Source organism: Delphinapterus leucas, chromosome 11, assembly GCF_059928025.1.
Source record: "Delphinapterus leucas isolate spDelLeu-1000000601 "Yukka" chromosome 11, BTC_Dleu_Yukka2, whole genome shotgun sequence".
NCBI lineage: Eukaryota > Metazoa > Chordata > Mammalia > Artiodactyla > Monodontidae > Delphinapterus > Delphinapterus leucas.
In genome coordinates this window covers 102,039,072-102,054,162 of record NC_143139.1, presented here as the reverse complement: position 1 = coordinate 102,054,162, position 15,091 = coordinate 102,039,072, and the positions used below count along the sequence as shown (strand labels likewise).

Genomic DNA, 15,091 nt, shown 5'->3' with positions numbered 1-15,091 from the left:
GGGCGCGCTTCCGGCACACGATGGTCCCGGAAGCTGCATTCGCATCGGCCTCAATTTCTCAGCCCCGAAGTTCTTCTCTAAGGTGTTTTAGGGCTGGTTTGCTGCTCCGGCCTCAGTTCAGGCCCTGCAACCATCACTGCAACAACTGCCTGGCGGATCTCCCCGCTTCCAACCCACAGTCCTGCCCACATACCCTCCTTGGTGCTGCTCCATCTGTGTGGTCGTGCCGTCCCTGGACAGTGCCCAGTGCCCCTGCGGCACCCTCCCCGCTGCAGGACGCCAGTGTGACCCTGGGGTGGGGCACCTCGGGCCGGTGGCACAGGCAACATCGCAGCACCAGCACCAGGGGCAGCTTCTGGCCCAGCCCTGCCGTGGGCCCAAGGCCCAGCAGACAGACGGCTCTGTCCCGTGCTCCTCGGTGCCACCCAGCTTCCTCCCAAGCCTCCTTTCCTCTCCGCCTGCCACCCCAGCTCTCCCAGATCAGGGCTCCCTCACCCTCCACAAATCTCTGGCGAGCCCCAAGTCTCCCTCCAGCCACCATCCAGTCTCCTCCCTCCTTGCCCTGATGCAGCACAGGCCCCAGCCCTCACTCCACTCACCCACTCCTCAGGCAGCAGACACCCAAACCCTCGGGAAAGTGCCCTCCTGGAAAGGGGCCGCGCTCCGCCATCGCTGCCAGCGGAACAGACACTCTCCCTCCCTCCCTGGACCCCTGCCTCAGCCTTGCTCAGTGCTGCCCCTGCCCTTGGCCTCCTCTGGCAGGTCCACCCCTTCTCACAGCTCTGACCACCACCTGCCACAGCGGGCAGGCTCAGACCAGGCCTCCCCCAGCGGATCTGAAACAGCCCCGCCAGGGAGGGTGACAAGGAGACGACCTGCTAGAGGAGCCCTACGGGAGGCCTGGCCTCCTCCTCCCCCATCCCCCTCTGGTCTGTGTGGCTACAGGCCTTTTCCCGGTTCCCCTGCTTAGCTGCTCAGAGCTCTGTCACAAATGGAAAGCTGCTGGGAGGCTCGGCCACGGGGTAGAAGAGAGGCCGGGATGGGGTCCCCCCACCCCCGCTTTGCCCCCAGCCCCCAAAGCCCCGACAATCTGCAAAGGGACATAGTGATGGGCCCCGCCGCTCCCGGGGTGAACACAGCCCACACCAGGGCTGAACCCAACAAAGGTTCACCCTGAGTTTGTTCAGAAAACAACTCGAGTGTGGTGAAGAATCAGTACTTCACGTGAGACACTTTTCCTACCTCTGCGAGTAGCGGCTGAAAGGTCAGGATGTCGATTTTCTGCCCCACGCATTCTTTAAGCCTGTCTGGTATCGGGTACTGCGGGAGAAAACTCGGAAGCTGTCGTCTCAGGTTCCTTAAAAGGAGATTCGCAAGTTAGAAACAACCCTTCAGCACCAGGCACTTCACCCCAGACGTTTCCACTTAAACATCCTTTCCTATTTCAGAAAGACAGAGGTTCAATCACCAAAAACAACTGGTACGTGACCTGCTGGCCTCAGGCAGTGGTTTGCAAAGTGCTGTTTAGCTTTGGGGCCGCTCTCCCGGGAGCTGCTTTGCCTCCAGCAGAAGAACATGCCAAACTCCCAAAAGCCCCTGGGACCAGTGAGCTTGAAAACACTGTTTCTAAGCTTCCAATAAGCTCAACTCTTATGCTTTATTTTTTTCCTTCCAGTTTCACGGACGTGTAATTGACGACAGCACTGTAGACACTTAAGGTGCGCAGCATAATGATCTGACTTACATGCATCATGAAATAATGACCACGGTAAGTGTAGTGACCACCCACCTTCTCATATAAAACTAAAGAAAGAGAAAAAAATATCTCCTTGTGACGGGAACTCCCAGGATCACTCTCTTGACACCTTCCACATATAACATACTGCCATGTTCATTACATGTGTCACGCTGTACATTACATCCCTAGTACTTATTCATCTTTTAGCTGGAGGTTTGTACCTTCTGACCCCCTTCATCCAATCCCCCCCGCCAAACCCCACCTCCGGTGACCACAAATCTCATCTCTTTTTCTGTAAGTTTGTTTTTGAAGTATAATCGATCTACAACACTGTTATTCCCTATGACACATCACAGTGATTTGATATTTCTGTACATCTCAAAATGATCGTCACAGTAAGTATAGTTACGATATGTTACCACGCAAATATATTACCCTGTTATTGACTGTATTCCCCACAATGTGCATAGCCATCTATCCCTCCATCTATCCATCATCATCTAGTCATCCATCCATTCATCCATCTATGGTTATTGAAGTTGCTGCTCTCTTAAGTTCAAATGCATTTTTAACAACCCTGCATTTTTACTCTCCTCCCACCATGATTATTGTTTTTTTTTAAAATTATTTTTTATTTTTGACTGTGTTGGGTCTTTGTTGCTACATGTGGGCTTTCTCCAGTTGCGGAAAGCAGGGGCTACTCTTTGTTGTGGTGCACAAGCTTCTCATTACGGTGGCTTCTCTTGTTGCGGAGCATGGGCTCTAGGTGCGCGGGCTTCAGTAGATGTGGCTCACAGGCTCTAGGGCACAGGCTCAGTAGTTGTGGCGCATGGGCTTAGTTGCTCCGTGGCTGTGGGATCTTCCTGTAGCAGGGCTCAAACCCGTGTCCCCTGCATTGGCAGGTGGATTCTTAACCACTGCGCCACCAGGGAAGCCCCATGATTATTGCTTTTGACATCATATTTGACATCTTTTTGTTCTGTGTATTCCTTAACTCCTTATTGCGGATATATATGATTTTACTACTTTTGTCTTTCAACCTTATTACTAGCCTTATACGAGGCTGGCTTTACTACCTTTACTGTATATTTCCCTTTTCCTATAAGCTTTTTCTTTCATAATTTTTATGTATGTAGTTGTGGTCTTTTCTTTTTGGCTAGAAGAAGTCCCTTTATCATTTCTGGTAAAGCTGGTTTGGTGACTCTGAATTCTTTCAGCTTTTGCTTGTCTGTAAAGCTTTTAATTTCTCCATCAAATCTGAATGAGAGCCTTGCTGGGTAGAATATTCTTGGGTGTAGGTTCTTCCCTTTCATCACTTTAAATATATCATGCTACTCCCTTCTAGCCTGCAGAGTTTCTGCTGAAAAGTCAGCGGATTGTCTTATAGGAGTTCCCTTGTACCTAATGTGCTGCTTTTAATATTCTCTATCTTTAATTTTTGCCTTTTTAATTACAATGGGTCTTAGCATGGTCTTCTTTGGGTTGATCCTGTTTGGGACTCTCTGCGTCCTGGACCTGGATGTCTGTTTCCTTTCCCAGGTTAGGGAAGTTTTCAGCTGTTATGTCTTCATGTATGTTCTCTGCCCCTTTCCCTCTCTCTTCTCCTCTGGGACCCATTTGATGGTGTCCCAGTGCTCTCTTTTTTTTCTAAATTTAGATTACTTGCATTTTCTTTTTTTTATACATTTATTTTTTATTTATTTATTTTTGGCTGTGTTGTGTCTTCGTTGCGGTGCGCAGGCTTCTCATTGCAGTGGCTTCTCTTGTTGCGGAGCACGGGCTCCAGGCATGCAGGCTTCAGTAGTTGTGGCATGCAGGCTCAGTAGCTGTGGCTTGCGGGCTCTAGAGTGCAGGCTCAGTAGTTGTGGCGCACGGGCTTAGCTGCTCCGCGGTGTGTGGGATCTTCCCGGACCAGGGATCGAACCAATGTCCCCTGCATTGGCAGGCGGATTCTTAACCACTGTGCCACCAGGGAAGTCCTGAGTGTTCGCTTTAGGGACGCTCCTGTACAGTGACAATGTATTAATATTCAATGGGGAAAAACTTACCAGAGGATTAAATACTTGTGCTGTTGCTCTATTTCACTCCTCTAGTTAAGCCAAACTGTAACGGGAAAGCCGCTTGGTGCACCACTAAACGACAGCCAGAGGTTCTTAAAAGCTCCTGTAACTGGAGTCCAGCCATGTGGACCTGCTGCCCACAGGCCACGTGACTTCTTGCTCCTGTGTTTAGGTTCCATCCCTAGAGCCACTCAACTACTGTTTACACGCCCAATGACTGTTCTTACTTACTGATTGCTGTTGACTGCTCAGTGCCAGAAATGGCACGTGTGGGGCAGGGGGGGACTAGCACTTTACAAATGAAACTAAGGCTCAGAGATGTTGAGAAACTGGCCTGAGATGGCACAGCTTCCGGGTGGCAGTGCTGGGATTCAAACAATAGTCTAACCCCAAAGGTCAATAAGCACACAATACTTGAACAGATTTCCCTTCAGCCCACGAATTAGTGGAAGCCCACAGTACCTTATCTTCAATTGCTCCCAGGTCAGATGTGATCTGAGATTCAGGACTTCCCACCACAGAAAAACAGCATGTGCCATCCCAGTGAGTTCTGGGCAGCAGCTGAGGGGGCGTGTCCACACGACTAAGTCGTGGAATGTCCTCCAGCCCATAGGTCATGATTTTTTGGCACCTAACTTAAAAAAGCAAAATCTGCTTTTCAGAGCTTTTGGGATTTGTAACTGGAGACGAGAAAGCGTGGATGCGCGGCACTTTCTCCAGACGACACCCCAGATACAGTCAGGTCGTCCCCAAGCCCCCAGCCACGAGTCACTAGCAGATTACATTTTCTTGCTTTTTCTTAATTTCATTTTTCAAAGGTGTCACATCTTCAGGTGGGCTTCAAACAGCCAAGCAACCCTCCTGCCCTCGACAAGCGACACTCGGGTGCTGTGAATGGCCCTCGAAAGCCATGCCAACCATGTCTCACTGACCCCTCGCTGCTTGGTGCCCTGGGTGCCCATGTGGGACACGGGCTGTCTCGGGAGGTGGGCGGGCTGGGCTGATGGGAACATGAAAGGTGGCAGGAGCCGAGGGCAAGGGTCAAATCACATCCTGCACTGCGAGTCACCTTGAGACTAGCTGGGGTGGTGCAGCCACCACCGCCCCCACCGCCCTCACAGCGTGTCCCCAGGACAATGGAGGGCGCTGGGCCTCAGCTGCACCCCTTTATCCAGGACGTCCACCTCCCTCCGACAACAGCAGCTACGTGCATCCCTCACACCGTGAGCCCAAGATCTGGGCTTGCATTGTCGTCTGCTCATGGTACCTTTTCTGCGTGGTCACGACAACTGTAGTTTTGGTGGAAGCTAACACTTGGGAACTTTTAGACTTCTTCCATGAAAAGGGTTCTCGGACAGCTATCAGTGATTCCTCCTCACTTACGACGTTCACTTCAAGGAATCGCCCGATTATGAAATTGGAGAAGCAAAGCAGAAGGAGCTCCTTGCAGCGGCCAGAATTCCTGGAGAAACAAGACACAGTTTAGTGTGAGTCGTAAGTAACAGAGGCAGGTTCAACACAATCTCCCTTCGTTCACACAGGGAAAGTCACAGAGCTAGCAAACCAGTCACCCTTAGCTTTTTTATTATTAATTTAAAATTAATTTATTTCTTTATTTTTGTCTGCGTTGGGTCTTCGTTGCTGTGCGTGGGCTTTCTCTAGTTGTGGCGAGCGGGGGCTACCCTTCGTTGTGGTGCGTGGGTTTCTCATTGCGGTGGCTTCTGTTGTTGCAGAGCATGGGCTCTAGGCGCACGGGCTTCAGTAGTTGTGGCACGAGGGCTCAGTAGTTGTGGTGCACGGGCTTAGTTGCTCCGCGGCACGTGGGGTCTTCCCGGACCAGGGCTTGAACCCGTGTCTCCTGTACTGGCAGGTGGATTCTTAACCACTGTGCCACCAGGTAAGCCCACCCTTAGCTTTTAATAATTCTTTTAGAGGGAAAAAATGGACGTTCTAAAATAAGCAATGCTAACGTTTTCCCAAGCTAAAATCACACCCTTGAAATGGTATTGTCTGTAATTCTCACGCTTAAGAATGGAAACAATATTTCTAGTACTCCCAAGTTTAAATCAGAGCTGTGTAACGTGACCAGAGACACCACCTCCCACTCTGCCTTCTGCCCACTTTCCACTGCTGCTCGAGTCCCGGCCCCACTGTCACATGTTATGGAGGCACCACAGGGGCTGCATCACCAACCACTGACTCGAGGACTGCCCTTGGCTCAAAGTGTCACCCGTGGCCTGAAGCAAGGCGCTGATTTAATCAGAGCCACCCTCTGACAAATTTTAAATCACCAAGTGTAGATGAGATGAGGGAGGGGAGAAGGACTGCACCAAAGCGCCCAGCTGACAGGGGACCAGCAGGCAGAGCCGGGGGTTCTGGACACGGGGAAGGAGGCAGGAGAGGGAAGGGCCCACAAGGGCTCGGGAGCCTGTGTCTGGCTGGGCTGCCCGGGTGGAGGGAGAAGGGCAGGCAGGTCTCAGGGCCGAGCTGAGGCCAGGCCTGGGGAGCAGCAGCAGGGGCCTCGGGGCCCCGGCTTCCCAAGGCTGTGGGGGCTTGGCTGTGCCCGTCCTCCGTAGTCAGGAGTCAGCGGGGGTACCCTTACTCAAGCCACTTTCTCCACTAGCGCTTTCCCTTGTGATTTCGTCCCATCAAAATAGTTACCAATACTTTTTACATCCAACCTATAAGTACCATAAGCGAAACCAAACAAGACAAACGCGCAGATGCCTGCAAAGTCAACTCCCTCCATACCCTCCAGCCACGTACTTTGCATCACAGGTAACCACGATCAGGGTTTTTCCACCTGGAGGGATGAGCCCACCAGGCTCGGGCTTCTGTGACACATTCTTCTCCTTTTCTCCTTTACAGGCATAGTCATCTGGGAGATGAGATTTAAATCCAAAATTAGACCAAAGGTGAACAGTTCTGACAGTGGTGGTGCTGGTGGAAGGGACTATCACACATAGACGAGTGGCCGAAGCCCCCGACAGGTGAGCGACAGGCAAGGGGGCTGCAGGCATCCTCTTCCTAATTTAGAATCATTGCAGGAAGCAGCTCGTGTAAAGCACGAAGCAGCTCGTGTAAAGCACGCCGGGCATTTCTCCAGCTGTTTTAGCCCCAAGTATCAGAGAAGGGTCCAGACCAAAGAGCCCACAGGGTGAACAGTGCCACTAGCCTGCCCAGACCCTGGAGCAGCTGCACCAGCTCCCGGACCCGACAGGGCTCGCGCAGCTGATCCAATGGCAAACAGCTGAAACGTCTACCTGGAGAGGCTTCTCTGTTGTTCACCAGACTGCTCTCCAATGTCTGATAGGTTTTGTTTTTCCTGCAGCTGTCTAATGAGTTAATATTTTCATCCGCAAAATTCTTCTCCTTCTCAGGAACGGAAACAAGAGACACTTCGGGGCACGTCTGGATTTTATCCAGCATCTGAAATCTGAACTGTTTAGCTTTATCCCAGCCACCCAACTTGCAGCTGACTAAGTTTTGAGGAATGTCTCCTTTATTCCTGGAAAAGGAAAATTAGCCATGAACAGAGATAGGATTTCTAAAGCTAAAATACTGTTACCATAAAACAGAATTCAGTGTAACTAGTGAATGGCAATTGCGAATACTTTTATGAGTATAAGTAAAAAGGCTATTTCAGGGTGGAAAATCTAGAAAGATATACATAAAGGAAAAAATAAGCAAGCAAAATAAAATCGGTTCTACAGAAATTCTTAAATCACAGTTTGTACTTCTGTTTGAGTGGCAAACTTACTCTATCCAGATCACCACATTTTTGCTTTCTCCTTCTTTCAGCGTTCCAAAATTTGTCATCCTCGTGACTTCAACGTCACCTTTGTTTTTCAGTAAAAGGGCTCCACAGGCCTCGTCAGCAGCCTCCTGGACCGCAGAGGTGCCCCTGGATAAAGCAGCCACAGGACAGTGTCGGGGTCAGCGTGGGCGGGCGGTGTGTCCTGAGGCCCCACCTGCCTTCCCTGCCCTTCCGGGCCGCACCAACCACAGGGCGAGGGGATAAGGGGCCAACCCCAAAGAGGCGACCAAGTAAGGACGACACTTAGAACTTCTGAGTAAGGCAGCAGATCACCCTGAAGAAGAAACAAGCCCTGCCGAATCCAGAGGAGAGGAGGGCCCTGGTGGGAGCTCTGGGGATCTGAGAACACGGGCAGCCTTTGCCAGCTGTGCACCCCCCGAGTCCCGGGACTCCTCGCCCCCGCACCCCCCAGCCCTGGTCACAGAGGGAAGGGTGTTCAGTGCTCCTCCCCAGACCCTCCCCAGCTGCCGCGAGGGGCTTTGCTCGTCAGGGACCCACTACTAAGCTTTTGTTGGAAAAAGAGTGTGGCTTCAAAATATTTGAAACTAATTAAATGAGAATTTTTATCTTTAGAAAATGAGCAGATTCCACCCTCCCGTGAGAAGGACCATTCGTCCCCCTCTGTCCTCCTGACGCTGCCATGAAGCCCGGGCGCTGTGCCCACCGCTCACCCTCAGCAACTTCCTGCCCTCCCTGACCCTCCCGTAGTGCCACCTGGAAACAGGCTCCTTCACACCTGGTCCCTGTGCACTCACCCACCCAGAGACACCCTCCACCACAGCAGCCACGTCCTCTCAGCCAGCCCCCCTTAACTCCCTGCTGGCCACACGGCCCTGCCCGCCCCCCGCTCCCCACCTTCCTCTCCTCATCCACACGGCCAGGGCCGCCCCGAGATCGGACAGCCATGCCTCAGCCCCCGCCTGGGGCGGCCGTGGGAGCGGTCATCTGTCCTGGCAGACGGCCAGCCGTAGCGGCTTACGGGCAGGCAGGGGAGCACCAAGACGGGAGTCAGGAGCCCACTGTGGGTTCTGGGCGGAACCCACCCAGAGCCTGGAGGGGGGATGCTGGACGCCGCTACAGGCCTGGCCTGGAGGAGTGCAGGTCCCTGCTTTGCACACGACACTTCGCTGTCCTTCAGACCCCTGAGCGGGCAGCCGGACGGTGCGTCTGAGTGCAGGGCAGCATCCTCCACTTGGGGCTAACGCCGTGGAGCCAGGGCCAGGACGGGAGGAAACCACGATCAGGATGTAGCACAGGGACCACAGCATACGGGGCATCTGCTGGGTGGACGGGACGCGGGGCCTGACTGCTTACCGGGCCAGCGACCCCTCCACCGCTCACCCCAGCCCCGCACTGATGGGGGGATGATGAGGGGCTGCACAGGAGCTGGGGTTGGCTCACGGCCAGTGTCTGCAAATGAAGGTGTGACGACTTCCCTGGCCCCGTGAAGACGGCTGCTCGAGTCAGACGCGTGGAGCTCGGGGGAAGTGCCCGACTGGTCACCCTACGGGGACCAGCTCCCCTCACTGGAGGGGCCAGAGTCCACTGCAGCCAGGCCACCAGGGGAGGCTCACCCGAAGCTCACCGCCCACTGCCAGGGAGCCCCCCACTCCTGCCCCCACCCACTCCATTCGGCAGACGCGGGTCCTCTGGAAACACAGTGAGTCACAGAGCAGGTTAAGGGAAGTGCTGCGAAGAATCAGACAGACAGGGCAACAGGGACCCAGACTCCCTTCCGACGAACACGCTGGCCCTGTGGGCGAGATGGCAGCTGCTTCTCTTGGATGGCCAGTTTGCACCAGTCCTGGCCGCCCTCCCACGATCCGCCCCTGCCCACGGCCATCAGGAGCCCAGTTAACTGTGCTGTGAAGACAACGATCAGGAAGCCCGCGTCCCAACAACACGGAGCTCCCTTAAAGTGGCAGAAGGTTCCGAGTGACGATACCTAATGGGGGCAGGGCCGACGGCCAGCAGGATCACAGAGCCAGCAGGGAGCCGAGGCCCCGGTTCGGCCTCCAAGATCCTGGCACAGATGCCTGGCAAACAAGCGCCTGCTTGGCCTCACATCCTCACACCCCTGGGCCCATCAGACGGACTGAAGCCAGAACTCCTGGGCCTCCTGGGCCTTCCCGGTGGAGGGGGCAAGGGTATGCATCTCCCGCACTTCGCTGTTCCGAGGACGGGCAGAGTCATTCTCCCAAAGGAGAGCAGGTCCCGTGGGGCAGGAGGCCGTGTCCACCAGACAGCCTGGTCACGGCAGGGCCCACCTCACCATGTTCCCCTTCTGCCCACACCCCGCCCCCAGCACATCCCTCCCAGCTGTGCCAGGCAGCTCAGTCCTCCTGAGATGGGGCTCCCCTGCCTGCCCGTCCTGTGGCTCATGAGACACTCCTCCCTGCAAGCAATCTGCTCCGCTGAGGAGATCAGACAATAAACAGAATGACTTCAGGAACCATGTAACGAGCTCCCTAAGACGAGCACTACGGAGAGAGAGCAGCAGAGACGGGGTGGGAGCTCGGGAAGGCCTGCCGTGCTGCATAAACACGCGTGTTGGAGGCAGGAAGTCACGGGCGCACAGAAGGAAGAACCAGATACAGGAAATTCAGTAATTTTAAGAACCGACCAGGACTTCCCTGGTGGTCCAGTGAGTAAGACTCCACATTCCCAATGCAGAGGGTCCGGGTTCGATCCCTGGTTGGGGAACTAGGTACTGCATGCGTGACGCAACTGGCATAGCCAAAATAAAACAAAGAACTGACCACGTCCAACGTGTTCTACAAAATGCCAACATGTGAAAGAACACAACACCCAAAGCCCACGAAAATATGGAGATCATCACCATGAGCTTCAGGATCAAGAGGCAGCCTCTCACTCAGCCTTCAGGCAGCTGTGAGGACCCCCAGCCCCCAGGAGGGCTCTCCCTCCAGCCCCGCCAGCTCAGGGCCTGGACGGTCTGCTACCTGCCTTGTTCAGCCGGCTCTCAGATGCACCCCAGGCCCCCGCCCCCCGAGCCGCCGCCTCCTCACCGCCTCTGCACTGGGGTCACGCACAGGGCCCTCCACGTGTAGCACGACTGGCTGCTCTCCACCACCACCGCGCTGACCACGTCGTGCCTCTGTGGCACGTAGCCTTCCGGGAGCTTCAGGGAGTCCAGGGTGAAAAAGATGTAGTCGTTGATCACCCCGTTCCTCCCACAGAGGCTGGACACGCAGACCTGCAAGCACAGCACCAGACACTGGCAGTGTGCACGGGGCTGCCGCAGCCAGTGAGGCTCAGGCCTGGTCTCGGAGGAGGAGCAATGCCCCCAGCGGGACCGGCCAGGCAGGGAGCGGGGCCCAGCACACACCTCCACCCGCAACCTCAATTCCCTCCTCTGTTCCAGTCCCCACTCCCCAGACCACAGCCGTCGCTACGAGCGAGGGCAGAGCCCGCACCCCACTCCACGCATCCCCACCATCAGGCGCTTTAACACTCCTCGTCCCTTCGTGACCTAGAATTTAACTATATGAGTGTGCAGGCTGGCCGCCAGTGACCTCGGTAAGACATCAGGGTCTTCTCTGCCCGAGACGGACCCTCATTTATCCTGATCTCCCATCACACCCAGGACCCCGGGCCGCTCGAGGCTCAGCACCTACCCGGTCCACGCGCTTGTACCTCAGTGGCTTCACCGAGATGGCCTCACTGCTCCACGTGCCCGGCCGGATCCAGTACTCGGCCTCCACCCAGTCCCCCTTGCAAGGCTTGAAACCTCCAAGGCAGGGAAACCGGGCATGTTACTTGGTGATGCAACATCAAAGTGTACAATTCACTCTGCAGTTATGTTTCTGTTCTGAGACACACATGACTGGTTGAGAAAGGTGCTCTCTGTTCCTGTTAGGAACCAGCGTATCCACCTGGATTCTCTTCCAGATTTACCCACGCCAATGGAACAGTGGCTGTTACAGGCCAACCTGTCTTCCTGCCTACAAGGCAAGGGCAGGGGACCTGGTCTGCACAGTCTCTGGACCCCATCTGATTTCAGATACTCCCCAAAGTTCAAACAAAGAAAAACGTAACAAAGTGTCATCAACAACTGCAACCAAGTGGGCAGAACGGCAGCCCTCTACCCACAGCCCTGGCCCCAGGAGGTCTGGGTGCGTGTGGCACTCCTCTGCCAGCTCCTTGCAGACACTGTGAGTGCCCTCCCCATCAGGGACACCCAGGGAGCACGGTGACACAGGGAGATGTGCTCACACCTGAGGCCTGGGTGGCTACGGGTATCCCAGCTCAGGAGAGGGAGCCCCTCGGTGTGCCAGGGAGCTGGTAGGGTGGCCGGGAAAGCGGGGAAACGGCAGGGGCAGTGACGTGAGGTGGCAGCCAAGCCGTCCTGACGTTAAGCGGGGAGAGAGTGGTCTGGACAGGTTGGGCGTGGCACGTGGTGTAGCCACAACCGGTGATAACCTTTTGGTTGTTTTGTAATAAACATTTTTGCAGCAGTTAAGCTCAAAAAACAACAGTGCCTAACGAAATATGGAGTTTGTTTCTCAAGAAAGCTGGTGACGAGCACACAGCAGCCCAACCACCTGCGGACACTGCTACGCAGCAGTGTGCACCACGCGCAGGAGGCAAAGCTCCTGAAGCACCAGCTTCCAGGTCGGTGGGTGTTTTAGGCAGACTGACAGACGCACAAAGGCAACCCAGCTACAGAGCACCCACAGCAAAGCCACTGCTCAAACAAACAGACCAGAAGGGAAAGGGCAAGGCTGGCTGGTCCATACAGGGCAGGCCTGGGGGCAGAGCAGGGGGGCATCTGGGGTAAAGAGCTCCAGCCTCAGGGTGGGGTGGGGTGGGGTGGGGTGGGATGTCAGAGGCCTGGGATGAGATCCAGATAGGAGGAACCACATGTTGGGCAGAGGCTTTAAGGGCAACACTCTGAGGACCTGGCAGATGAAAACCGGTCCCTGGTCCATCTCAAATCTCGTTATGAACATTAAAAAAAAAAACCCCACAAAACCTAATTTTAAACATGAAGCAGAAACGCATCCCGTGTACCTTCACACACACTCTCCAGGGAGAAGTACGTGGTCTGGTTGATGTAGCCGGCACCGTCCATCAGCGAGGTCACGCAGCCGACCAGCACTCGGGGGCTGGAGTCGGAGAGCCCTCTGCCGTGGCTCTTGCTGTTGTCTTCCCATTTATCTGAGACGGCTTCCACCTGCAAGACAGGCAAACTGCTACTTAAGACATACTGAGGACTCCAAGGAAAGCAAACCTCTGGCCAAGACCCCCTTATGAACACTGAGGCAAAAATCCTCAATGAAATACTGGCAAACTGAATGCAGCTGCATAAGAAATGCGTTGCACACCACGATGGAGGGGGGTTTACCCCAGAATGCAAACGTGGTTCAACAAATGGAAATCAGTCAGTACCAACCAGCACACTGGTAGAACAAAGGAAAAAATATATGATCATCTCAGCTGATACAGAAAAAGCATCTCACATAACTCAACACCTTTACATGATAAAAACACTCAATCCAATAGGAAGAGACTGGAACTTCCTCAATAGGATAAAGGCCACGTGTGAAAAACCCACAGCTCACATGACACTCAGTGGTGAGAGACTGAAAGCTTTCCCCCGAGGATAAGGAACAAGGCAAGGATGCCTGTTTTCACCACTTCTGTTCAACATAATACTGGAAGTCCCAGCCAGAGCAATTAGGCAAGAAGAAGAAATTTTAATATCCAAATTGGAAAGGAAGAAGTAAATTATCTATTTATAGATGACATGATCTTACAGAAAACGCTAAAAAATCTACAAAACACCTCTTAGAGCTAATAAATGAATTCAGCAAAGTTCCAGCATACGAAATCAATATACAAAAATCAGTCGTATTTCTATACACTTGCAATGAACAATCTAAAAAAGGCAACTGAGAAAACAATTCCATTTATGATAGCATCAAAAAGAATAAAACACTTAGGAATAAATTTAACCAAGGAAGTGGAAGACCTGTACACTGAAAACTATAAAATGTGGCTGCAAGCAGTCAGAGAAGACACAAATAAATGGAAACACATCTCACGTTCACGGATTAACATTAAGACATCAATACTACCCAAAGCGATCTATGGATTCAATGCAATCTCTATCAAAATCCCAATGATGTTTTTTGCAGAAATAGAAAAACCCATCCCAGAATTCATATGGAATCTCGAGTAATGCTGAATAGCCAAAACAATCTTGAAAAGGAAGAGCAAAGTTGGAGGACTCACACTTTTTGATTTCAAAACTTACTACAAGGGCTTCCCTGGCGGTGCAGTGGTTAACAATCCACCTGCCAATGCAGGGGACATGGGTTCAAGCCCTGGTCCGGAAGATCCCATATGCCGCAGAGCAACTCAGCCCATGCGCCACAGCGACTGAGCCAGCGCTCTAGAGCCTGCGAGCCACAACTACTGAGCCCACGTGCCACAACTACCGAAGCCCACACACCTAGAGCCCGTGCTCCACAACGAGAAGCCACCACAATGAGAAGCGCATGCACCGCAACAAAGAGTAGCCCCCGCTCGCCGCAACCAGAGAAAAGCCCGCGCGCAGCAACAGAGACTGAATGCAGCCAAAAAAAAAAAAAAAGTAAAAAACAAAACAAAAACAAAACAAAAAAACCCCAAAAAACTTACTACAAAGCTACAGTAATTAAAAGAGTGTAAAGACAGACAAAATACCAATGAAATAAAGAGCCCAGAAATAAACCCTCACATATCTGGTCAAAGGTGCCAACAAAGGTGCCAGGACCCTTCAAGAGGGAAAAGGTCTTCTCAAAAAACGGTGGTGGGAGAACTGGCTCTCAGCATGCAAAAGAATGAAGTCAAACCCTCATCCAATACCATATTCAAAAATTAATTCAAAAATGGGTCAGACTTAAATTTAAGAACTAAAACTATAAAACCCTTAGAAGAAATCACAGGAGAAAATCTTCATGATCTTGGATTAGTTAATGATTTTTTTAAGTGTGACATCAAAGGCATAGGTTATTAAAAAAGGATAACTTGTACTCCATCAAAATTTAAAACTTTGGTGCATCAAAGGATATTACTGATATTAAGAAAAAGTTTAAAAATTCACAGAATGGGAGGAAATATTTGTAAACCACATATCTGATACGGGATTAATATCCAGAATATATAAAAAAACTTCTACAACTCAACAAGAAAATAAACAACCTGATTAAAATATAAGCGAAAGAACTGAAAAGACATTTCTCCAAAGAAGATATATAAATGACCAATAAGCACATGAAAAGATGCTCAACATCACTAATTATTAGGGAAATATAAATCAAAACCACAATAAAACACCCCTTCACATCCACTAGAGTGGCTACTATCAAAAAATGGGAAAATAATTCAAGTTGGTGGAGATGTGGAGAAACTGGAACCCCTGTGCTGCTGGTGGGAATGTAAAATGGTGCAGCCACTGGGGAAATTTTGGCG

At 52.4% G+C, this 15,091-nt stretch overlaps 1 protein-coding gene across 1 annotated transcript in view; it reads right to left on the bottom strand.

The window, feature by feature from the left end:
- MOV10L1 (Mov10 like RNA helicase 1) overlaps positions 1-15,091 on the bottom strand; it is a 44,482-nt gene that overhangs the window by 24,996 nt on the left and 4,395 nt on the right. Inside the window, exons 3-10 of the mRNA XM_022596775.2 lie at positions 12,647-12,809; positions 11,251-11,363; positions 10,642-10,829; positions 7,559-7,702; positions 7,062-7,306; positions 6,565-6,676; positions 5,066-5,260; positions 1,243-1,357 (exon numbers count right to left, since the gene is read on the bottom strand). Coding sequence (XP_022452483.1) covers positions 1,243-1,357; positions 5,066-5,260; positions 6,565-6,676; positions 7,062-7,306; positions 7,559-7,702; positions 10,642-10,829; positions 11,251-11,363; positions 12,647-12,809 — 1,275 coding nt within the window. The remainder of the gene's footprint in view (positions 1-1,242; positions 1,358-5,065; positions 5,261-6,564; positions 6,677-7,061; positions 7,307-7,558; positions 7,703-10,641; positions 10,830-11,250; positions 11,364-12,646; positions 12,810-15,091) is intronic.